Source organism: Cyprinodon tularosa, unplaced genomic scaffold, assembly GCF_016077235.1.
Source record: "Cyprinodon tularosa strain WSP-4 unplaced genomic scaffold, ASM1607723v1 ctg952, whole genome shotgun sequence".
In the NCBI taxonomy this organism is placed as follows: domain Eukaryota; kingdom Metazoa; phylum Chordata; class Actinopteri; order Cyprinodontiformes; family Cyprinodontidae; genus Cyprinodon; species Cyprinodon tularosa.
This window is the reverse complement of record NW_024039732.1, coordinates 318,951-344,809: the sequence shown is the minus strand read 5'-3', so window position 1 is coordinate 344,809 and position 25,859 is coordinate 318,951. Positions and strand designations below refer to the sequence as shown.

At 39.6% G+C, this 25,859-nt stretch overlaps 1 protein-coding gene across 1 annotated transcript; it reads left to right on the top strand.

The window, feature by feature from the left end:
* The first annotated feature begins 849 nt into the window (after positions 1–849).
* On the top strand, positions 850–24,925 carry si:dkey-202e17.1 (uncharacterized protein LOC555344 homolog). Its single transcript, XM_038275314.1, has 3 exons — positions 850–1,114; positions 11,528–12,198; positions 22,918–24,925. The coding sequence occupies exons 1-3, from the start codon at positions 976–978 to the stop codon at positions 23,083–23,085; spliced, it is 978 nt and encodes a 325-aa protein (XP_038131242.1). The 5' UTR covers positions 850–975; the 3' UTR covers positions 23,086–24,925.
* The last annotated feature ends 934 nt before the right edge of the window (positions 24,926–25,859 follow it).

Sequence of the window (25,859 nt, the reverse complement as noted above, 5' to 3'; positions counted from 1 at the left end):
TCTTGACCATGTCTACATGCCTAAATGCACTGAGTTGCTGCCATGTGATTGGCTGCTTAGAAATTAAGTGTTAACGAGCAGTTGGACAGGTGTACCTAATAAAGTGGCCAGTGAGTGTATAGTGTCTCCATAGTCTAAAATGGGTAGAATTTTGGATAAGAGTTTGTTTCGCAGAAGGGATGAAGGAAGAGCGCTTTCTGTAAAGGAAGCCAAGCTTAGCCTTGACTTTAGATTGCAGCTTTGAAATGTGGATGGAGAAGAAAAGTGACGTAACGTTTCCAACCAGATGCCCGAGTATTTATATGCTGTGACTTGTTGATAATAATCTTATCATTATTGTTATTCCTTTTTATTCATTTTAATCATTAACTATTGGACTATTTTTATGGTGCTGTAATGAATTTTCCTATTATATTTCCTTCTTCCTTCCTGTTCAGCAGTTTAAATGCTTTAAATTCTAACTACTCAACATGATGCTGCATGTTCACATTGCATTCAGTTTGCCGTGTCATGGTATCATGTTTTAAACATCGTTCAAGTCATTTTAACATTTTGTTTTTCTAACCTAAAGGTCTAATTAAACCTAATTAGACCTTCCTTAGCTGAAACCACGTCTGATGTTTGACATGGAGGCGGCACATGGTGAGCCAGCAGCAGCTCAACCTGTTTCGGTTGGATCCTCTGCAGCAGCATTGCCCTCCTCTTCCCTATGATTGCATGCCATGGGCGCAGTGACATCAGGCTGATGTTGGTCTTCGCTCCGCCTAATGATCTGAACGGAGTTAAACACCTGTTCATGTTCAGTTCTGTTTTTCAGGTCCTTATTAATCAAAAAGATTTTATCTATTTAGGAAAGAATTTTCTTCAGTTTTATTTGAAATTAAAACAGATTTTCCTGATCTTTGGCTGAAAAATTAATTGTTTTTGGTCAGCCCTCCATACATATGTGTGTTTTTGACAGGTTATTTTAGAAAAATGAACCCTAAAAGTCTGATGTTCACCATGGGGATGATGACTGGATTTTTGTGTCTTCACTCTCTGCTTAACTCCATGGTTTCAGTAGAGAAGGTCTCAGTGAGGAAGGGAGCGCTTCATGCCCTCGCAGTGCACACAGGTAAGCGTTTATCTTTATGTGTGTAAGATGTGAGATAAAGGGAAGCAGAAAAATCAAAGTCAGGACTGTCAGGCTGAATCTTTTGCACCGCAGCGATTCATCCGGTGTTCTGTCAGATGAGCATACCCGCTCAGACCAGTACACCTATAGTCAAAACCCATTTATCCCTTTAGTTTTGTAGGAAAAATAAACTTTAAGCTGCAAACCAAAAAAAATATTTAATTACTCCCTTTTTGGTGTTTTTTGAGGCGTGTGGTGATCTGATCTTAAATAGTATTTTTTGTAAATGACTTGAGGGATACAAGCCGTGTACGTGTACCTAGTGGCTGAAAGCCTAAAGTAATGCCAGTAAAGTTGCAATACCAGTTCTTATAAATGAAGTTTTCATTTGTAAAGCTACATGCTGCCCTCTGTGATGATGATCTGATATAAAAACTCCACAGCTGGTTTAAAATGAAGGTAAACTGATGTCGTCATTATATACTCCAGCTGTTACTATTTAGTTAAAACAGTAGAAAGGGCAGTTTGGCATTAAGATATAATAATTAGACCTACATGTATTTATCATAGAACATTTGGTCGAGCAGATTTTATTTTTTGATTTTTAAGAGGAGTATTTCAAATAAAAAAGGTGCTGAAAGGTGAGCTCACACATCCAGAGCAGAGGCTGCTTTAACCTTCCGAGCACGGAAGGCCAGCACAGGAATCCGTCACACAGAGACATCTTCTCTGATAGACACGGCAGGCAGACAACCTTCCTTTCTGTCACAGCCTACCTTCCCATCCTGTTTCATTAACAAATAAAAAAAATGTCCTTGCTGCTATTGTCCTTTCTTGTGCTTTTTTGGTTTTTGAGCCATTTATGATTTTTGCTACCTGAGTCATTCTTCTTTTAGAGTTACAGTTAAACAAAGCAATAAAAAAGTAACTGGAATGTCGTCCCATCCACCCAACCTGTACATCATGTTCTTACTCCATCATTTAGCCATAGATGAAAATAATTGAACCATAATAGCCTAACGTCATCTGTTCATTGCAATGTGCTGGCCTTCGATCAACAGCAGGTCAAAGGGATCCAGCCACCTCAGTCAGCTCCTCTGCCAGTGATAAGGAGAAGTGATAATTATAACCCAGAGGATCCGGTCTGTCAACTTTAACTGATTTAAATTCCTTTATTTTAAAGTTTTGACAAAAAGATGATTTAAAACGTGAATTTGGGTTATAAAAAAACAACATTTCTATAATTAGTATAAAATCCTCCTCTAATTCCTTCTGTATTTTCTGTTTGTTTCCTTGTGCCGAACAACTGCCTGAAAGCACAGCCATTAGTGATGATAAACATGATCTGTTTGCACTGGAAAGGAAACACTTCTTTAAAGGAAGTTGCAGGTGAAAGCTGAGATCGACACAGTTTTATTTCTAACTCAGATGATTGTTGGGTGTGTACTGAAATAACACCCAGTGTTTTCCTTACTTCTGCCGTTTGAAAATGGAACCCAAAACAAACAGCAGCGTGTTCAGCTTGAACAGGACTTTTTGCTGTACTATTGTCAGAAATATTACAGAATCATTTCAGTGGTCCTTTTATTGTCATTTTGTAGCACATTGACTGCCTCCTCCCCATGGTGTGGACGGCTTCCCCTGCTGGAGGGCTGCTTAGTGCCTGTTTAGATCATTCAGCTGCATCTACGGGGGGGAGGGTGTGTTGTAGTCTGTGATAATCCGAATGCCTTTCCACATCCTCCTGGTGTTGCTTTTGTTGTGAAAAAGATCCTGGATCTTCTGGCTGTGGTTCTGCTTCGCTGATCTGATGGTCTAAGTTTCCACGCGCTGTTCTCAGTGCCTCTTTATCACCAGACTTGAAAGCTGAGTTCTGTGCTTTTAGCGATTTCCGAACCTCCAGGGTGGTTGGTTGGCCCGGGTGGTGATGTTCTTTTTGATGCTGACGTCCTCAATGCATTGGTTGATGTAGGCTGACACAGTCATGGCATACTCATCAATATTTAATAAGTTGTCAGATGTTGCTGCAGCCTTGAAGATGTTCCAGTCAGAGCATTTAAAACAGTCTTGGGGTGTTTTCATGGCGCCCTCAGACCACACTCTGACCTGCTTCACTGTTGGTATCCCCCTCATTAGCTGGAGCCTGTATGCCAGGATAAGCATGACAGATAGGTGATCTGATAACCCAAGGTGGGGGCTGGGGCTGCTCTGAATTTGATGTCAGAGTAAACCAGGTCTAAAGTGTTTTCACCTCGAGTTGCAAAGTCCACATGTTGGTAGAAATGAGGGAGAACAGTCTTCATGTTAGCCTGGTTAAAATCCCCAGCGATGATGAAAACAACCTCTGTGTGCAGATTGGAGCTCAGAGATAGCCTGATATAGAGTCTTCATGGCCTCTTTAGTGTTAGCGCTGAGGGGCACATAAACAGCAGTGATGCTAACCATACTGAACTCTCTGGGCAGAAAGAACGGCCTGCAGTTAACAGTCAGAAACTTAGATGTCTGGAGAGCTGAAGCTGAAAACCGATCTAGCATTTTTACACCAGCTGTTGTTGATGTAAACACAGAGCCCCCCCCACCTCTGTCATGTTTTTATCAAGAGCTCGGACCCACATGCAGAGACACCAATTCAGAGAGACCAGGGGAAAGGTTTATCAGGTTTATTGAAGAGATAATGCAGATGGAAGTGTTGCTCTTAACACTGTTCAACCGGAACTAAAAAGTGAAGGGAAGACATAGCGGTTAGTTTAGGCTCAGTGGGAGATTAGATTCGTCAACTTGAAGAGGAGGATTTGGTTGCTGACTCACGTTTCCAGAGAAGTTGTTGACTCTTTGACTCCAGTCTGTGTGCCGTGGTTCCAGTGTTTGTCTGATTTGGTTGAGGGCGGAACAGGGTTTACCCAGAATGTGGTTGTTTGTAGGTGAACGGAGAAGCTGACTGCCACTCAGATTTCCTGCGGTACTTGAACGGGTCATAGTGGAAATGAATCCATTGCTCAGTGTGAAGCTCAAACGATCTCTTGGGGAAAAGTAGATTCAAACCTCCTGTTTAAATCCTTAGCTCAGTTTGAAGCTCAGATGATCCTTCCAGGGAGAGAAGGTCCGAAACATCCAGTTTGCAGGATGACTTCCTGCCGAGAGGCAAAGACAAAAAAACAAGATTAAAACTAAGGTTGACAAGAACTCAGTTTGACTCAGCAAAACTCAGCTTGGCTAGAGTACCCAAAACTGGCAAACACTCTGGCGTCGAGGTAGTGGCAGTCAGCAGCTTAAGAACGCTCCGTTAACGAGGTAACCATCCGCAGGTGTGTGAGGAGGAGAACCAGAACCAGGCGCCTCCTGGTGGAGGAAGGAAGACAAACACAGAAACACAAACACACAGACCGGAGTCCTGACAACCTCTAGTCTTACTGTGGATTCTAAGACATTTTAAGTCTACCGTGACTGTAGCTCCAACAGGCGATGGCGGTCCCAGCTTGGTCATTTGGGCTGCATGCCTGTAGGCGTGCCTTCTGACACTGGTCGTTTCTCAATATGTGTACTTGTGTGTTCTCATGTGCTCGTGTACTCGTGAAACGTCTTCAACACTTCCAATAATTTGGTTTTTATTAACTGTTTTTGGAGTGGGTCCTTTTTAAAAAAAAAAAAATATTTTGAAATGTATTCATTTTTTTTTGTAATTTTATCTGTAAGGTCTGGAGAAGAGCAGTGATGGTGCCACCCTGTGTAAAAAGACAGTGTAAAAATGTTGTCAATACCAAGACTATCTCAAGTACCAAAACATTAATATCAGCATGAATATTTCCAAAATTATTATCGTGGTTCATGCCGGCCGGTCAACTCTTCCTCTGCGGCTGAAGCTCCTACCTGTGACAGTAAATAACTCACGGAGCTGAAGCAGTAATCCAATGTTAACTCCCTAAATGATGCATGCAGTATAAAAAGCCCTTCCTTGTCATTCTCATCTTTGTGACGGTCGGCATATGGTGTCATTTTCTATTTCTTAGAACTGTAAAATTCTTGCAACAAACTAAATTAGAATAAAACTAAAATGCTTTCTTTAAACCAAACTACGATATATTATATATTTGGCCAATTTATGTTACAATATTTTGCAGATATATGTTGCGGTGAATGATGGGGTTTAGCATCTATTTAAATTATTCCGTTTCTTTGCCCAAATGCCGCCTAGACCTGCAGTGAACGCTAACACACCGCTGAGCTTTCATGGATCCATTCTTAAAGAACTGCCTGTCTGCCACTAAATTCTATTGTTTTATGTTGGTGTTTTTATAACAGTCAGGTTTTACGTTGTAGATCTATGTGTGAGTGGGAGTCTGGCTGGCTTCGTGCGAGTGTGGATGTTACGCAGCAGATGTCACAGAAGTCGTGTCCGTTATATAACCAAAGGCAGTAAAACCGCATAATAGAAGTCTTGGTGATGGTTTTCGTGTGATGCTTGAAGATAGATCGGTTAATCCACAATGTGTATTCGTATTGTGTTTGACATTTGATACGCACACGTTTGACTGTGCTTCTATTATTTAGGGTCTATAAATTGGCTGGTGTAGCTGGAAAAATGCCAGGGCTGAAAATCGTTCCCAGTCTGAGCCTGTCTACAGCCAAGTCCATAAGCCATGGGATCTAGAACAGAAATGGATCCGTTCATTTAGAGTTCATTTAAGGTTCATTTAGAGTTCATCTTTTCTTTAGTGGTTGTCCTTGTAAGATGTGAGGCAGATCTGACCATAAACTACCCATAAAAAGGTTGATTTTCCACAGAGGTTTTCCATCTAGTTTAGGCAGGTCTGGAAGGAAAATCTGACTCTGATACACAAATATCTACGTTCCAAATAAAAATTTCTTAACTCCTTCATACTGCTGTTGTTCAACCTTAATTGTTTCCCAAGTTGTAAAATGAAAGAAAGGGTAAAATGGATTAAAGTATGTTAGAGTTTATGGCCTAGCTTCTGGGAGGGGGAGGTCAAACCTTTTGCTGATTAACAGAGTCACCCTTACTCTGCTTTCTTTCTCTGTCCTTATCTACTTTTCTGACAATAAAAGTTTTGTAGCACTAAGTCTGTGTGGGTTTGTTTCATATTCGGCTTCCTACTGACTTCTCAATTTAATTCAATTTTAGTTTAGTTCACTTCTTTAGCTCCAATTCACATCATTTAATCTCAGGTCACTTTCCAGTTCACCAGATCATCCAGTCAGATTGATTCAAAGTTTTCTATCTAAGGAAAACCAGCTGATTGCATCGACTCATTGACTCTTCAGCAATCCCTCACACTAAGCATGCTTGTAGCGACAGTGGAGAGGAAAAACTCCTTTGAACAGGAAGAAACCTCCAGCAGTAGGTTTTTCTCAGGAACCTGAAACCAATTTCCGGAGAATAACCTACCCAGCTAGGTTTGAAATCACAGCCGGACTTGTTGCTCAAATCTGTTATAACAAAAAAAAAAAAAAAACTAATCCATTTCCTTCATGCTTTATCCCTGCTGAGGGGTGCAGGTGCCCACCTCCAGCTGTCTACAGGTGAGAGGCGGGGTCCACCCTGGACAGGTCTCCAGTCCATATCAGGGCAGCTCAGAGACAAACAACCATTCACACACACTCACACCTAAGGAGCATTTAGAGGAGCCATTTAACCTAACAGTCATGTTTTTGGACTGTGGGAGGAAGCTGGAGTACCCGGAGAGAACCCACGCATGCTCAGGGAGAACATGCAAGCTCCATGCAGAAAGACCCCGGGCCGGGAATCAAACCTGGAACCTATTTGCTGCAGAGCAGTAGCGCTAAACACTGCTCCACTGAGCAACCTAAAAAAAAAAATTCAATTCTTCATTTTTAATTCAATAAAGTTACATCAATGGCAGTTAATCAGCAATTTATTTATCTTTGTAAAGGTGAGAGTGAGACAATCCTCCTCACACTCACACACCCAGTCCTATTCTCATCTAGAAAGAGTTTTCCACCTATCTTAACCTCTTTTGCAAAGAGCCATGAATCAAATCCAGGCAGCGAGTTGCCTTGCCGGTGTGGGACAGCCTGAGTGGACATTGGTGTGTAGGAGACAAATAAAATCAATACATACTGTTAAAATAATGCGGAATTGATATTTCAACCCGTTTGATCAAAAAAGGAACCTTTCCTCCATCAATATATCTGAGATTAGAACATATTAAAGAACAAGAAGGAAAACTAAAATCTTACGGTGCAGTACCATCAGTCATTCCGCAAACAAACTACACTCTTGCTATGAAGTCTGTTGAAATGCTCATTAATATTGAAAGGAACCAATAACTTTTTTTTTTTTTACAGCCAAACAGTCAATACATTTTTTTTCATTGTTATTCATTGGTTAAAACTCTTCTTAAGCATAACTTTGTAAATAAATTACAAAATCATCATAAAATCATAGCATGAAAGAGCATTGCAGGATTTATGTAGTTTAACTTGTCAAACGAATTTTCAAAGGTACGTCAGTTTCGGTGTTTGTTTTAACTTTCACCAATTTTTTTAAAATGAGAACAAATACACCATCATTTGAGGGGTAAATAATAATTAAGCCAATGAATCATTAAAGGAAATACAAACATTTGACAACAAAGAACAAAGATGGGAATTTCACAACAGCCACAGCAATTGAAGCAACAATAAAAAATGTCCATTGACTAAAAACAGCACTAAACGCTCCAGGCAAGTCCCAACAATACGCAGTCCAATCAAAGCCTTAGTTACCGCGACCATCAGGAGGGATTAAGGAACAATAAAGGCAGCAAAACATCAAAGAAACTCCTGCTTTCTCAGCTAAAAGCATATCTAGAGTCACTCTGTTCAGCCAAGTGTCTTAAAAAGATCACAGGCATGGCGAGCTAGAGTCATCATGCATGTGACCCTGTTAGGACAGGTTCTGTTATGGCTGTGACATTATAATGTGTTTTTGTGCCACGATAGACCAGCTGAGCTGCTGTTAGCCCAGGATATAACTTTACAGTGAAGGAACACAAAGATGAGGCCTCCGACCTGAAGAGGGAACATTAATAAGACCTAACAATAGGAGGAATAATGATGTTGTTAGTTGGGGGAATATGCTAATGCAAAGCTAACACACAATCAGATCCAGGGCAGTTTGCGTTGTACAACAGAGGTGCAGGGCAGGTGTTTAAAGCTACAGTGTGTAATATTTACAGGGATATACAGTCAGAAATGTGATGTGTATTTAAAGAACTTTTAGAAGTTTTAATTCTGAAAGAAAGGCTTCCAGCTTTTTTATTTATTTATTGTCATTCCACTGTCAGAAGTACAGAGCAACAAAATTCCCTCTGCAATTAACCCATCCCCTGGGAGAGCAGTGGGCTGCCATTGTGCGGCTTACCATTTGAGCTAGACAGCTGCTTCAATTCTTAAAACCATCAGCAGTTGATTCAGAAGGCTTATTTAAAATAAAACGCAAACACAACTATCTATTCTACCTAGTTCACCCAAGCAGAGCCCGTATTAAGCCTCTGGCTGAGGGAAAGATAATGTTACTATTATGGTTCGGTGGAGTGAAGGCCTTCGCCTCGGTTCGGTGTTCTGCAGGTTCCGGTCTTCAGTCCTGTCCGTTTGTCCTTCAGCAGCTCTCAAAGAGATTTGGATTAATCTGATGCAATAATAAGAGGCAGCTTTGCAGGGGGGTTAATTTTATAACTCATGTTAGCCTGGGACGTCCTTCAGCTACGGCATATAGCTGGTAGCTAACCTGTGCCTTCATGTTGCAGCTCCTCTGCGGCCCCTTCTCCATCTGCAGCTTCTAGCAGCTTCTTCGGTAAAAAGCAATTGGGCCCTGCTGTTGCTCCTTCAGTGGTAAAATTTAGGCAGGCCAGAACACCCAATCCACTTTGCCATTGAGTTCTCCAGGGCTTTCTGCTCTTTGGCATCAAGTTTGTACGGTGGGGGGGGGGCTCCCAACATCTCTGCAACAGACTTCCTGTCCTTCCCCAACCTCTGATGTGGCTGTGGTGTCACTGTGTCAGGAATCTAGTTGGGAGGAAGAAATTCAAATGATTGATATCCAGAGTATCAGTGGAACATCTTTTTTCAATGACAGAGAGACAGATACAGGCACAGGAAGGCACACACACAAGCTAGTTACCCGGCATCGGCGGCATGATCAATCATTATCATGCAGGTTGCTTGTTTTTCCTTCCCGTTATAAACAAAATGACTCCATACATCCAGGGGTTGTTTTTGCCCAGCTCCTGCAATAAACCGTACACCGGTATCTGAGCCCGGCGCCATGACTGCGAAGTTTTTATTTTCTGTTAGTTCTTATCCCTTCTTTCATTCTAACCCCCCTTTCCACATCCTTTGTTTGCAATTGTACTCCCTAAATAATTTTGAATAAAGTGTCATATACAAGTATAAGGCAGAACATTATAGTCATAATGCTGAGCCTGTAAAAGCAAAGCTGTTGGGGTATCATCTACCTCCAGAGCCATATTAGCAAAACAGGATAGAAAACAAAACAAACCAAAAAAAATAGTTTTATATTTTTAGTGAGGAATTGCCATTTAAAACCCAAATAAAGCAGGTTTATAAAATGCACTTCCTTTATTTCCAGGATACTGTATACATTTGAGATTCCCTGATATCCTGCATTTGCTGCTTTCCGGCTGGACCAATGTATTATCTTTCCTTTATTTAAAAGCCTTTATCTGATCCAAAGGTTATGATGTTCTTTAAGAGCCACCATAAAATAAACTGCCTTCATAAAAACAGCCGGCCTGCTGAATAGATAAGAATATTGTATATTTGACAAGTTTGGCAGAGAAGTTGTAAAAATAAAAGCTAACTAAATTTTAACCTGAGATCAGAAATCTAAACTGTATTTAAAGGAATGTTCTGACTTCATGTTAAGCAAATATGATGCTTTATCCCCCAAACATGGAGATCAGGTAACTGTCTGCGTGACAGTCACAGCCAAACAGGAACAGACCAGATGAAGCTACTATGAGGAAAAGCAGAGAGAGCAGAACGTTAGAGATTGAACTAACAGATTCTGCAGAGTGGGAGAATAGAGATAGAATGAAGCAGAATGATGAAAAAGGGGTCCCTATGTCCTCCAGCAGTCTAAGCCTATAGCAGCAGAACTATAGAGATAGATCAGGATAACCTGAGCCACTCTAACTAGAAGCTTTATCAAAAAGGAAAGTTTTAAGCCTAGCCTTAAAAGTAGACAGGGTGTCTGCCTCACGGACTAAAACTGGTAGTTGGTTCCACAGGAGAGGAGCCTGAGAACTAAAAGATCTGCCTCCCATTCTACTTTTAGAAATTCTAGGAACCACTAGTAAACCTGCAGATTGAGAGCGAAGTGCTCTGTTAGGAACATCAGGAACAATCAGATCTCTGATATCAGATGGAGCTTGGCCATTTAAGGCTTTATATGTGAGAAGGAGGATTTTAGATAAGAAAAAAGATCTCATATCCTACCTTTGATGATACGAAGAGGCATGAAAATATTGGAAACAACTGTGTTTTGTTCTTCTCCATGTAGTCTGTTGTTGTAGGCACCCAGTCTGTGGCCTACATTGATCCCTAGAGTCTGTTAGAATATTGGGCAAATCAGGGGACAGAGATGGCAAAAGTACTCACTTTCTGTACTTGAGTAAAAGTACAGATATGGTACTTGTGTTAAAAAATATTCTGGTAAAAGTGGAAGTACTGATTAAACTTCTTTACTCAAGTAAAAGTAACAAAGTACAGGCTTGTAAATTTACTTAAAGTATAAAAGTAAAAGTGGAAACCACTTTTTTCATGCCGTTGCCTACATTTTAAATGGATGTCTGCCAATAGGACTAGATCTCCGTTGTGTTCATTTTCAATCATCTCGTCGTCCATGCTACTATGCTAACGCCACCGCCACCAAGCTGCAATGATTTGCCGCCAATGAATACCGCCGAATCTGTCGATTCATCTTGTAGTGGTGCGTCAAATGCAACGTAGATTCCCATCCAATTAGATTGAATTTGGTATTGATGACGTGAAAAATAATAACGGTAACTCCATTGAAATGATTCAAAACTAAAGTAACGAGCCAATTTTTTTAAATATGGAGGAGAAAGTACAGATATTTGTGTAAAAATGTAAGGAGTAGAAGTGAAAAGTTGCCATAAAAATAAGTAGTAAAGTAAAGTAAAAATATCAGAAAAATCTACTTGAGTACAGTAACCAAGTATTTGTACTTCGTTACTTCCCATCTCTGTCAGGGGAAAGCAGTACCCAGTATGAAATACTGCCAAAAATATGTCTGCAAAGTTCTGCATGGAACAAAAATGCATCAAACCCAAACCAAAATTAGTTGATGTGAGTCTTCACTGCTCCAGTGATTTTATTATGCTAAACATGTATTTTGTTCCGAATTTTTAGAACCAAGTAAAAAGGACAACTCTGCAGGAGGTTTCCCTAACTCTACACGGATCTTATGTTGGATTCTGACTGGACCCAAGTACCTGGAATCCCGGACAAAGCATCTGAAACAAACCTGGACTAAACACTGCCACAAAGTGCTGTACATGAGCTCAGTAAAGACAGATTTTCCCACCGTTGGGCTGAACGTGAGCGAAGGGAGGGAAAACCTGTACTGGAAAACCATCAGGGCATTCCAGTACATCCACCAGCACCACATGGATGAAGCTGACTGGTTCCTCAAGGCGGATGATGATACTTATGTGGTCATAGAGAACCTGCAGTACATCGTATCCAAACTGGACCCAGGAAAGCCATTGTACTTAGGTCGAAGGTTTCGCCCGTTCATCAGTCAAGGCTACATGAGCGGAGGAGCAGGTTATGTCCTGAGTAAAGAGGCACTGAGAAGATTTGTAAACGGTTTTCACACAGGAGAGTGTACTCACTTCTCTGACATAGAGGACATGGCTCTGGGGAGCTGTATGGAGAAAATGAAGGTGGAGCCAGTCGACACTCGAGACGTGAAGGGGAGGCAAACCTTCCACCCGTTTCCTTTGGACCATTATGTGATCCGACAGCTACCAAGAGCTCGGCCTTGGCATTTACTTTATGACTACTACCCTCCAAATGAGGTAAGCAATGAAACTAGATAAGGATTATATACATTTCAACACGGTAACCATAGTAAACCAAACATATAAAGTCATAAACAAAAATGAGTCTATAAAAAGTGAACCTAAGTACCAGTTGGATTTTCCCACCTCCGAACTGTCCATCTGTTGAGTTCTGAAGTGATAAACACCGTCTTGACTCTTATAACTTTAATTCTTGTTTCTGACCAGAGGTTATTTTAAAATGCTCAAACAATATCTTTATTGGATTTTCTTTCACTTGTTTTAATGTTTTATACCCTAATAAAAGCAAAATACACATCATTTAAAGACCTAAAGGTATTGACCAGAGTTTTTATTGACTATATTCAAACAGAGGTGTCAAGTCCTTCCTTACCTTACTGAAGTACAAATATTGGCTATCTATATTTTACAGGAGTAATTATTTTTTTAGACAACGTTTTACTTCTACACCTTAAGAAATAGACTTGTTAGTTTCTTTTAAGCTCAATTTCATTATGGCCTGTTGGGATTTAAAAAAACAACAACAAAAAAACATCTAAATAATTAGTTTAATCCAGACAGTTAATTTCTTTGTGGTTGGACTCGGTGCTGCCCCAACCTGTTGCTCACCACAAAACAAAATAATTTTTCAAGATGATGCAAAATTAAATGTGACTCTGTTACCATTAGTTATAAAACTAATAAAATGAAGTCTAAGGAAGTTATCATCCAGAATGGTAGAAAAATGCTCCTTTAATAGGGTAGAGCAGTAAAGCTTCTGGCCTTTACAGTTTTTCCTGCATTACTTTTTTACTGTTACACTTTAAGTATTTTTAAAATGGTACTTTTACACTTTTACTGGAGTAAAAAGCTTCATATTTATCCATTAACTTCTATAAAGGTGTTTTTAAACAGCAGTATTTATTCCTCTACTACAGCAATAAATATTAATACTTTTGACACATCTTATATAGATTTGGTTTAACAATATTGTTGGAGCCCATATTAAGTTCTCAATTAATATGAAAGCAGAGATGGGAAGTAACGAAGTACAAATACTTCATTACTGTACTCAAGTAGATTTTTCTGATATTTTTACTTTACTTTACTACTTATTTTTATGGCGACTTTTTACTTCTACTCCTTACATTTTTACACAAATATCTGTACTTTCTACTCCTTACATTTTTAAAAATTGTCTCGTTACTTTAGTTTTGAATCATTTCAATGGAGTTACCGTTATTATTTTTCACGTCATCAATACCAAATTCAATCTAATTGGATGGGAATCTACGTTGCATTTGACGCACCACTACAAGATGAATCGACAGATTCGGCGGTATTCATTGGCGGCAAATCATTGCAGCTTGGTGGCGGTGGCGTTAGCATAGTAGCATGGACGACGAGATGATTGAAAATGAACACAACGGAGATCTAGTCCTATTGGCAGACATCCATTTAAAATGTAGGCAACGGCATGAAAAAAGTGGTTTCTACTTTTACTTTTATACTTTAAGTAAATTTACAAGCCTGTACTTTGTTACTTTTACTTGAGTAAAGAAGTTTAATCAGTACTTCCACTTTTACCAGAGTATTTTTTAACACAAGTATCTGTACTTTTACTCAAGTACAGAAAGTGAGTACTTTTGCCATCTCTGTATGAAAGTAAAAGGCGGTGACCCTGGTGTGTATGTGCTGATGAAGCTTGTTTAAGATTATTTTTAAACAAAATTGTTCCCAAAGATCAGATTTAGGAGAAAGTGTTTTTATTGTCCTAAGATTCTGATCTTACAGAAGCAGCCATTAAAAATGGCCCTTTCCAGTCAAAAGCCAGCTGAATGGCAGCAATATCCCCTCCAACTTCCAGCCACTGGCCTTCTCCTGGGCGTGCATATTTTTTTCACTCTTTCACTGAGATACAGGGTCTGACCAGGAGATGATCATTCTCTTTAGATCTTAATATCCACAAATCAAGACAAAAAGAATATTTTAGGTGTTTAAAAAAGAATCTCAGGGGACCAGGCAAGGGCACTTCAAGGGAAAGTTTTCAAGGAAAGAAATTTTGAATGGTAACTGCTGTAAATAGTGGGATTTATCTGAAGTGAAACTAGGGGTTAGCAGCAAACTGTAAGCCACTTTTCATTAGGGTCTTCAGATCTGGAAAGTTCTAAAGGGATTTTCTTTGTCCAGTCTGACCATGATTTTAATGTCAGAGAACATCTCAGGTCATCGTAGCAATCTAGGACAATTATCAAGCTATGATATCAACAGTTGTTTTAACATCAGCTGTCATCCACGTCATGGTCTAGCTTGAAAGAGTCGAAAGCTTCAGTCTAGGCAGCTGGATGTAAAGTTTCTAGAAGACGTTTCATCCAAGAGGCTTCTTCAGGTCTAACTAGTGGTGATAAGCACCGGGATTAATATACTGTAGGTGAAACAAAGAATTAGGAGGATCTGGAGGTGGCTATGATCTGTGTATTGGCCATGGAGGTCACTTGGGGGGTGTTAATGGTCATAGGGAGTTCTGATGGGTCGTTAACTCCCTCATTAGCGCGGTTCCGGTCATATGCCTCTTTGAAGATGGAGTCAGGTGAGGGCGGGTGAGAGGTGAATGTTCTTGGTATCATTCTTCACAATGCTTTGTAAGTAGGTAAAAGGTCTCAGACCACCTCCTCTGCTGAGAGGTGGTGTGTCCAGGGTAACAAACATGGCCCCCTTAACCCCTCTTCTCAAGTATCTGTCTTACTTGGCCAGAAAATAGACGTTGTTGTTCTCAAAATAGTTTCCTTTAGTCTTCAGCTGTAGCGGTGTGGTGGACAAGTTTGTCACCTGGTGTGAGCAGAACCATCTGCAGCTCAAGGCAGGGGCGCAGATAGGTTTTTGAAACTGTGGGGGACAGTTACTATAGGGCTTGGTCATCGTGACGTAAGCACTTTGCGTCGCCGCCATGTTGAATGTGTCTTTTACCGCAGCTCAGACTACTGCCTATGACTACCGCGTACTGTACTCCCTCTCAGCCGTGTTTTAATTTATTTAATTTCACCTTAACTTGATTTCAACCATGGTAAACCGTTGCTGTATTGTGGGCTGTAACAGCTCAACACATGATCGCCATGGAAACATAGAAAATGGGTTAACTTTCCACCGCTTTCCTGACTGGAGGCATAACCATGGAGACCAAGCGTCAGAGATAAAGAGTCGTCGGCTAGCTTGGATCGCGGCTGTACGACGACCGAACATAACTTTCCACAGTATCCCGATGTCAATGAGAGCGTGTTCCCTGCATTTTCATTCTGGTAAGTTAAAGATGCACGGTTTTATTTTATAGCCTACTTTGTTTCTTTCCTTCAAAGTTGGGATCTTTTACGGGAAAATAATAAAAACGGCAGCGGGAAAAGGCTCAAATACGTGAGAAACCCGGAGGGTTGGCAGTTAACGTTACTAACTACACCTTTGAAACACATAGCAGCTAGTTAAAAGTACATTACATGCGTGAGTGGTTGTTAGCATTAGCGGTTAGCAGTTGATAAACTAGCAGGTTCCAGAGCCCGTCTGGTCACAGCTTACCTTCGTACGGATTACTGTGTTCCCACTGTTTGCTGGCTTTATGATCTGCAGCTCCTGAACCCATCCATTCATGAACTGCACATGAGACTCCAAGGACTTGTAGCTTGGGAACTGTTTTGAAGTATAGGCGCTCACTCATCGGTGCTCCACTCATTGTTTGGAACTTCATATGGATCCAAATGATTAATAAAGCTGATTTTGTCACCATACCGGTCCCTGGCTTCTCTATTTAATGTGTCCCGGTAAATTCCAGATCCTTTTCGGGATTTTAACATCTTTTTTCTCTCTACTTCTGTCTCTTCTTTCAACAACAACGTTGTGTCAGAGCTATGCTTACGTTTGCGTAGCAGTCAGTGTGGCTGCGACGTCCCACAATGCAACGTGGATCCCGAGCCCTATTACTGGCTATTACTCAGCTATGACAACCCATCAATCTTAATTGCCCATCATTGCAAGAAAATAACATGTATTGGTACCAAGTACTCACCAAACATGCCACATGACGTGTGAAAAAAAAAAGGTTTTATTTAAACATGGACTGACTTTAAGTGCAGGCTGTAAACACACAGAAACACGAACAGCAAAGCCTACATATATACAAAAACAAATTTGTAAATAAGTACTTTACATGGCTTTTCAATAAATGGCCTCAAATGAAGAAAGTTGTGTGTCTACTTTGTCAAGGACTCTGTAGAACTCCACTCTGTGGTACTCCACAGCAGATTCTGGCCTGTGTGCAGGTGCTGGCCCAGAATATCTCTTTGGGGGCCTATGTGTTAGAGACAGCTTCTCAGCCATATCCACTGCTTCCTTAAAGACTGCCTCAAAGTGGGCTGGCTTTCTTTTGTCCCGTAATCTCTCTTGGACAACTGAGACTGCAGAGACCATGCCCTCCAATGTCTGGGTGCTTTTTTGGAGCGATGTATTCAGCACTTCCAGTTCGCTCATTACATCTAAGGCCAGTGAGCCCCAGTAGCCCCAATTTCAGTAAAATCTCAGGCTTTTAAATGTTGTAAAATCACCAATAGTTTTAGGTGTTTTAGTCCTTTATAATTAAATTTATACATTCAAAAAACATAAGGAAGTTATTATCAACGTCTCACTCTACTTTACAGCTTTGTATTAACATTGCTTTAATGTGTGTTATTGTGTACAGCTGGGGATGTTAAGGGCCATGTTAATTATAGATTAAATAATTTACTGTTCTGTAGTTTAAGCAATTGTCATATTTGTAACATCACTACTCTTTCCTGTGACATGCACCTTTTATTTATTTATATAACACACACACACACACACACATATATATATATATGTATATATATATATATATATATATATATATATATATATATATATATATATATATATATATATGAGAGAGAGATTCTTTCCTCCGAGTTACAGTGACATAGGCAAACTTAAAGAGACATGACATCCTCAAATTTCTATTCTATTAAAATTTCTGTATCTGTATAATGGGTCTGTTCTATATGTTGTCTTCTCAATTCAGAAGGCCCCATGCCTGTCTTTGCCTAGGGCCCCAAATTTCCTAAATCCGCCCCTGATTGCTGTTACCAGCCCAGTTATACAACTAGCAGATATACTGGTAACCGTAGGACATAGTTGTAAGACAAGTAAGACAAGTGCAAAACTTAGTTTTGTTCTTTTTTCTCCAAATTCTGTGTGCTAACTCTAAATAAACGGCTTTAGGTTTCTTAAAGGTGCAGGATGAAAAATAAATAAATAATAACAATCAATCATAAATGTTCCATTGATTAGTAAACTCTTAGTTTTCTGAATGTGTAATATGCAGTATTATATAAACTAAACTTATTAAACAAGAATACAGTTTTACTCTAAGTAAAACCTTTGTACCACTTACTGTAAACCGTTCCTAATAACTGAAATATTGATACTTATAACAGGATAAACAATGGTCAACAAAAGGTCCAGGATCTATTTTATTATTTTAAACCTGATGAGTTAAAGTGTTTCCTCCAACGAAAGCATTTAGGCATTAAAATAAAGACATCAATATTAGTTTATATGTCCAGTGATGAATAACAGATTGTTGTAAAATCTCTTATTTAATAAATGAAGACAGTGTCTTTATACATTGAATCAAAAGTTGGAAAGACATTGGTACAACAGAAAAGGTTTATGAAAAATGGAGCCTATTTATCATATATTGATCAAATGTTTATCATATATATATATATACATTTATTTTGAAGATGTTACTAATAATCAAGAAGATTAACTTTAAAACAATTTCTGAGTTTAAAAATAAACTTGGAGTTAGAATCAGCAAAAAATGTAGATGGTTGATTGTCCTAATATTTGAGAAGATTCCATTACATCCATCAGCAAAAGGGTAACTCTTTTTTTTTATTTTACAGGAAAGTTTAAAATTGAGAAATGTTTCAAAATTTCAAAATTTATATTAGATATAAAAAAATTACACACAGACTCTACACAGAGGGATGATAAAGGGGAAATTTTAACTCTTAACTCCTCTCCACACCTAGAAGTAGCTGGAAGCCATGTCAACTATATAGTATAACTGTACTTGCTTAGGCAAATTATAGGGCATGTTCATTGATTGACAGCCTCCTTCAGTCCAATATGCAAATTTTTTGCTGAACATTCCAGGCAAAATATCTCTTTCTTTAGCTATGAATGCTATGGGAGGTACGACAGTTAAATATCACGCAGCCGTTTGTAGGTAAAGAACATGTCCTCTTAACCTTTGGCATAAATCCAAGATTTGGAAGTAAGGTTAGCTTTTCATTTACCCGAAAAAACATGGAACTCACCCATCCAGTTAGATGTTAACAGACAACAGAAACCAACATGACAAACAGAGATCGCTGCCAAATACATCCAGTAAATATTGATTGTATAGAAGGCTTTACGGTTTCCACCGGGTCCTGTAGGACATTTTAAATTGTAGCTACAGAGCAAGAAATTGGGCATTTGTTGTGCTTTTGAACAGTCATATAGGGACTTTTTTGAAGGGGGGGCATGGAGGACCCCTTGAATTTTCTCATTAACACTGTGTGGGACAACTGCAGACTGTAAATTGAGCCCCTAACAAACCAGGCATAGTCTTTCAGAATAGAGTAAAAAGAATGTCTGAGCAGCACTACTTCTCTCTGAAATGACGGTGAGGAGTTTGGTCTGGGAGTATTTACACTGTTTAATGGCAACAAGGATTCAGAATACAATTTCATGTGTTTTGTTTTGTAAATATAAACACTAGATAATCTTAAGTTATCACCAAAATATTGCCCAGTATAACTTGGTCCTGCCACCGACATGGCAGCATCGATTTCTCTGCTGTGCTCAAAAAGTCAGGATGTGATTATAAAAAAGTGGAGGGTGTTGCACAACAACATTGTAACATGACAGAAGAAACATGGTGGAAACAGGCACTGTGGATAGATTTTTTGATTTAAAGCGCTGCATGGAGTTGAGTTCTGACATTCCTCTTAGAGCAACCGGAACAGCTTGTTCAAAAAGCACTAGTAACAACTCAAAGCATTTCCTACCAGAATGTTTAATTGCACTAAAAAAGGAGAGCTATATCACAGTCTGCATCCACTTAACTGAAGTAAAGTGGCGGAATGATAAACCCTTTTGATGGTAAGACAGGGCAAGTTTATTTGTATAGCAGAATTCGTTGCAAGGACAATTCAGAGTGCTTATAATAAGGATAGTTTTACATCTCTTTACAAAAGAAATCTTAAAGGCCGGAACACACCGGATCCTATTTTGCATCCGATCCGACAACAAATTGTGTCCAACGTTGGACTCCGCAGCAATTCAGCAGCTATTTCATGATTCTGACAGGAAGAGAAACGTGGTTACAAAGTAAAACACATCCACTTTAGGGGAAAACACAAATAAATCTGCACAGGGAAACTGTCAGTTTTGGAGTCGCACATACCATTTAAAGCAAGCAAGTTTTTTTTTTTAATACATTTTCATAATCTGTCTGAGTCAGATGTAGGAAATTGTCATTTGTGTGTCCCAGACAGAAGAGAAAAAAGAAAAAATCTGCACAGATCTAATGACCCTGCCTAGTCAGAGCCTCTCTATACGCAGTCAGTTTAACATGGAAAAAAATCGGATCGGAGATTGAAGTCATACACAACTGGTGTGTTCATTCCTTAAGTATTCCACACATTTTATTCATCTTTTTAGTCACCAAATAGGTTCCTGTTTTGTATTATCTTATAACGCAGTTTAATACTGAGTAAGAAAACAAACTTTTTTGTTTATTCAGTCAGTATTTATGACAGCCGGCACAATAAACTGTTATAATATGGTTTACTTTTTAAACTCAGCATGAAAATCCATTTTCCATCCACTTTCTCCCGCTAAGTCCTTGTCAGGGTCGCTGTGGGGCCGGTGCCAATCTCCGGCTAGGGTTAGTCTATGGGCATGAGGCGGGGCACACACTGGACAGGTCGCCAGTCTGTCACAGGGCAACACAGAGACACACAAAGACCATGCCCACACACACTCACACCTATGGACAATATAGAGTAAATAAGTCATGTTTTTGGACTATGGGAGGAAGCCGGAGTACCTGGAGAAAACACACGCATGCACAGGTAGAATATGCAAACTCCATGCAGAAAGACCTCGGGTCAGGAATCGAAACCAGAACCTTCTTTCTGCGGGGAAACAGCGTTACCCGCTGCACCACTGTTTTATTGATGCAAAAAAAGACCAGTATCTCACTTTATCTGTTCTCCTGAGCTCCTGAAATGAGAAAAGTACACTTTTCTGTTTAATGCAATGCTTTATGATTGTGTATATCGGAGTCTGCACCACTTGATATGCACAGTCTATTTCCAAACAGGGATAAGGTGGCTTGTTTACCTTAGGATTCAGAGATTTTACTTTGAAATTTCCCCTAAGTGGATTTGTCTTACCTTGACACCTTGTCTCTCCTCTCATTTTCAACGGGGTACAAGTATCACAACCTTGTACCATTCAATTTTTCATTAAACCAGACAATAAAAGGAGTCTTCTGTGTTCTGGCTCTTGATTTAGCCCAACAACTGGCCTACTTTTGTGCGTTACTCTTACCTCTGAAAAGCTGAAAAAAACTTAGGCAGTCTGCTTGATTTTGTCGTACCTCATTAATAGAATTTTAAACTCTGCAAATAGTATAAGAGAAAAATAACTGACCTTTCAAAAAAACCAAATATCTAAAGCATTTGTAAAACCTTTGTCTGATTGCAACTAAGAAAGGACAGGGAAATCTGCTAAGAAAAAGATAATAAAAATATAAAAAAAATATTTCCTCATTCTTCCTCATGTTATCTAAATCTTGTTTTGGAAAACAATTGAAAATATTTTTCCAGTACCAACATTTAAAATAACTACAGAACAATGAAAGTTATTTGGTCAACATTCTTAGCACCATTTCAACATGCTAGTGGTTCTTTTATAATGTAACATAAGGGGCTAAAGACCAAGGAACCAGTGGTGGGTCTGAGAAGTAGTAAGGCCCCAGTGACCCATATTTCTATCTGTGGGGTCAACATGACACTGTGGAGGAATAAAATACTTAGGGGTGTCATGATCTTGAAACTTTATTATATATATATACTATTTTCTTAGGCGGCTGAGGTCCTTTAACATCTACCGGACAATGCTGCGGATGTTTTATGAGTCTTTGATGACCAGTGCCATCCTTTATGCTGTTGGGTATTGAGGCAGCACACTGAAGGTGAAGGACACCAATAGACTTAACAAACTAATCTGCAAGGCCAGTAATGCTGTTGAAGAGCAGCTGGACCCTCTTACAGCAGAATGTGGGTCAGGATAAAATCCATGCTGGTTTCTGGGTGCATTGACTTTGGGGTGAACCAGCTTTTGTCTCACGGTGCGGGGTACCGGGTTTAAAATGCACAGAAACCTGGTGGAAGGTTTTCAGCAACATCTGGAATGACGATGTTCCTTCTTTTGTTCTCGTCCCTCTCAGCAGACCTCTCCTTATTGGTTTATAGAAAAGTCCATCTGGGAGGTCCTGATATCCCCCTGTTCTCTAATCCTCCCTCTGTTAGTGGTGGGAATGGTTTCTGCTCGTGTCTGCAGGGTTTCAATGAGGTCTAGTTTGTGTTCCAGTGGGTGATGTGAGTCAAACGGAGGTACTGGTGGGTGTGTGTGGGTTTCCTGTAGACTTCTATGTCGAGTTTTCTGTCTTCCATGATCTGAACCACATAGTCCAGGAAGGCAAGGCTGACATCTTTTAAATCTTCTCGGGAGAACTGTTTTTTTCTGTCCGCTGCGTTGATGTGGTCTGTAAACATGTTAATATCCTTGGTCTATATTTTGACCCATGTGTCATCCACGTATCTGAACCAATCACTGGGCTTTGTTCCCACGTATAAAGCTCTGCTTTCTACCTCTTCCATGAATAAGTTCACCACTACGGCAGACACAGGAGATTCCTTCGCACATCCATGCCTCTGCCTGTAGAAATATTGGTGGAATTGGAAGTTGGTGGTTTGGCACAAGTCCAAGGCAGAACACAGTGGTCAGGTTGGTCTTGAAGTAAACGCATCTTTACTGTGTAGACTGCTTCTGTGGGGGGGAGGGAAGTAAAAAGACCTCCGATGTCATAGACATACTATCTTGATCGAGCTCTTTGTATTTACTTATTCTGAACCTTTAATAGTTGAGATGGTCAGGAAACTTTTATGGGCCACCAGTTAGAACTAAACCCCACGATAAAACCCATCAATGTTATCCGCTTGGTTTATATTCTAGGCATTTAAGCACCTTTTTTCACATTTTATGCTTCCAGGTTATTACATATGTCCTGATATATGATTTTTTTTCTTTTTATTTGAAAGCTGGAGTATAAGAAAACATGCAGTGTGAATTTCATGTTCACAACCTAACTTAAAGTTTTAGCAGTAACTGAAATCACCAAAGCTATAAACACAGTTTTATTTCAAAGTTGCACCACTCTTCTAAAAAAATGCTGCTAAATGAGACTCTGCTTCCAGGCCGCTTCGCTTATTCTCTATGTGATGTTTTCTGATCCCAAACTTCTAGATGATGTTTTTATTCAACATAAATGCTGAACAGATTCCTTATAAGAGGCTGCTAAATAAATCCTTTTCTGTTTTTATCTCTCTCCAGGGTCCAAACTGTTGCTCAGATTTTGCTGTGTCCTTTCACTACATCTATCCTGTCCAGCAGTATGTGTTGGAGTACTTCACCTATCATCTACGACCATATGGATACTTTTATAGATATAGACCCGATGAAAGCAGGTACACAAACACCACAGATAACAGCAGTGGGTGAGCAGCACAGGGGAACGGAAAAGGATCCAGAGAAGGAGTGAAGATAAGAAGCGGGATGAGACGGGGTTTGGACAATCAAAGCAATACTGAAGCAATATTGCTGATTCTTGTGGAATCTGGGAAAACAGAGGAAGAGTTGGGAGGTTTGAGAAGCTAAAGAATGGATGAAAGTGACTAAAAGAAGAGCAGCCAGCAGAGTTTGCTGATTATTAACTGAATAAATGGGTGACTGGAGGTGGGGGGGGCTTTACTTCATTTGGTGGAGCATCCATACATGTTCTTTGGTGAGGTCTGGAGCAATACTAATAATTAGCTTTGTCATTTTCAACATTCAGAGTCAGAGGCTCAGACACTTTTTTACCTCAATTAATACTTTCTTTTTTAATAGCTTTCTTTTACTTTTTTATTTTCTGATCAGAGAATGGATAATATTAGATATCAGTATGAAGGTCACTGCTGAAAAACTTTGCAGATTCATTTTACTCTTCCTGTCTCCGCCTTCCTTTCTCATCTGGATTTCAGCAATCGAGCTAACGTGGGAGAAACAAGATCAACTAGAAAGGCGTCTGCCTGGAATGAAATGCACGTTGGCTGGTTGATGGTGTCTGTGCGCCTGTGGGGGGTTATTCCCAGTCAACACTCCTGGGGGGTGCTGTCTATCCACAATGCAAAAGGACCCTAAATGATTTCTGCCTCTAAGCAATAGATATCTTTCCTGGTTTAATTTCAAAATGTTGGACTTTGTTTCCAAGTTTGAAGACGTTTTTCTTCCCATCCAGGAAGCTTTTTCAATTCAAAATCCCAGAAATAGCGTTGAGTTTGAAGATTTATTTAGTAGCCCAAACATTAGTTTTGGCTCAAACATGCAAATGGAACTAGAAGAACGGGTCCGCGTCTTTGGAATGGGGAGTGGTTTAAGGTTCCTGGTTTAACGATATTTCTGGAGCCCAGAGTTGGGTTCTCTGACCAGCTTCAGCTAGTCTTCCACTGCCTGTTACAGGCCAAAGTTGTTTTTCTACTTTCCTTATCTTAAACTTATTAAAGTTAAACATCTCTGTTTTTATTCCATATAATAGCGTGGATACGCTGCTAAAGTCTGTGATGTTTGATCTGAGAATAATGTCAAAACCAAATGTCAAATGCAACAGCTAAAAGGAGAAGTCTAAACAAGGACGTTATATTTATAAATAAAAAGGGTTTATTTTGGTTTTTACGGTGCTTTGTGTTTTATTCAATATTCAAATATCGGTGGTCCTATATGGTCAATTTATCAGAACACCTACAAACACAGTAAGATATTGCAAAAAAGCAATTCCCTTAAAAAGAAAAAAAAAACAGGAAATGTCTTTATATTAATGAAACTAAACTATACCCTTACTGGTTTAATTCTAAGATCAAACTGAAGCCTTTGTTGGGCTGAGAAGCATCTAAACCACAGAAACCAGTCTTTCAACATCATAAATAGTAAATAGGCACGACACAAGAACCAACATGGTTTAAATGCTGCAGGTGTTGTCCTCTTATCAGCCCTGAAGGAATGTGATTGGCAGCAGGCCCAGCCTCCCTGCAACCCATCGGCTACGTGTAGATGCAGGCATTCCTACAGTTCACCTCATTCTCAAAGTTGTTTACATTGCCGTGGCAACCTCCGAACCAAAACTGGGCGCAGGCCAGTAGTACCACCTGTGCTGTCGACATGGACCGGGTTCAAGAGGCTGGTTGCAGCCCTGACCTGGAAGAAGAAGGATCATCACCATCATTTCATGCATCAATGTGGCAGGTCACTGAGAAAAGGTTGATTTTAAAGATTCCTGTAAGGATATTAGTTTATCATTTCACTCATTTCAGAAGTCTGTTAGGTTTTGCATGCTAAAAAATATTGTTGATCTAAATAAACCTGTGTAAAAGTTCCTGACAGACAAACCAGTAGGGTAGCATGCTTATCGTAGCCACATTAGAGAGCGGCCCACCCCAGCAGTCACAGAGTTCCCAGTAGATCCTTAATGAATTGATCTTGCATCTAGTAGCACAAATAAAACTAAATAAAAACACTTAAAATGAGCAAAAGTCACTGCGTCTGTTTTTCTAGGTTTGTAACTGATATTTAATCTTTCAGCTTTTTTTCTACTTTTTACTTTAAATTAACTTTTTTTTGGCATACTTGTACTTTTGTAAAGTGACTGTAAATAATATTCACTATAATTGTTAATTTATTTGTTTATAGTATTTTTTTGATCAATTATCATGCCTATTTTCATTATCATGTCTTTCTCTTACAGCCGCCCAGCTTTCCCAAACTGCCAGGGACAGGGCAGTACAGCTTAGTACTTAGTTTCACACAGAGGTCCAGTAGATGAGGACAAAACTGTGGGTTTTAAAGGTTCTGCTACTTGAGGATATGATCTCAGAGATAGGATGTCTCCCACAGTGAAATCGAAACTTGATCCATAACATAATCCAGCTCCATCAGACACAACATAACATGACAGAACACACACCCCTGTTCAGTTTAATTCAGTTTATTTCTAGAAACAGTTAAACCAGATCATCCAGTCAAACCGATTCATGTTTTAACCTAAGGAAAAACAGTTAATTGCATCGACTCATTGACGCAAAAGCAATTCCTCAATCCAAGCATGAGAATATCATTAGTGACTTTCACCAGAGCTGTTTCAGTGCTATGATGAGCTCTAAAGCCAGACTGAAACTCTTCAAAAAGTTCATTATGGTGGAAGTGATCGCACACTTGTTTGGCAACTACTTTCTCAAGAATTT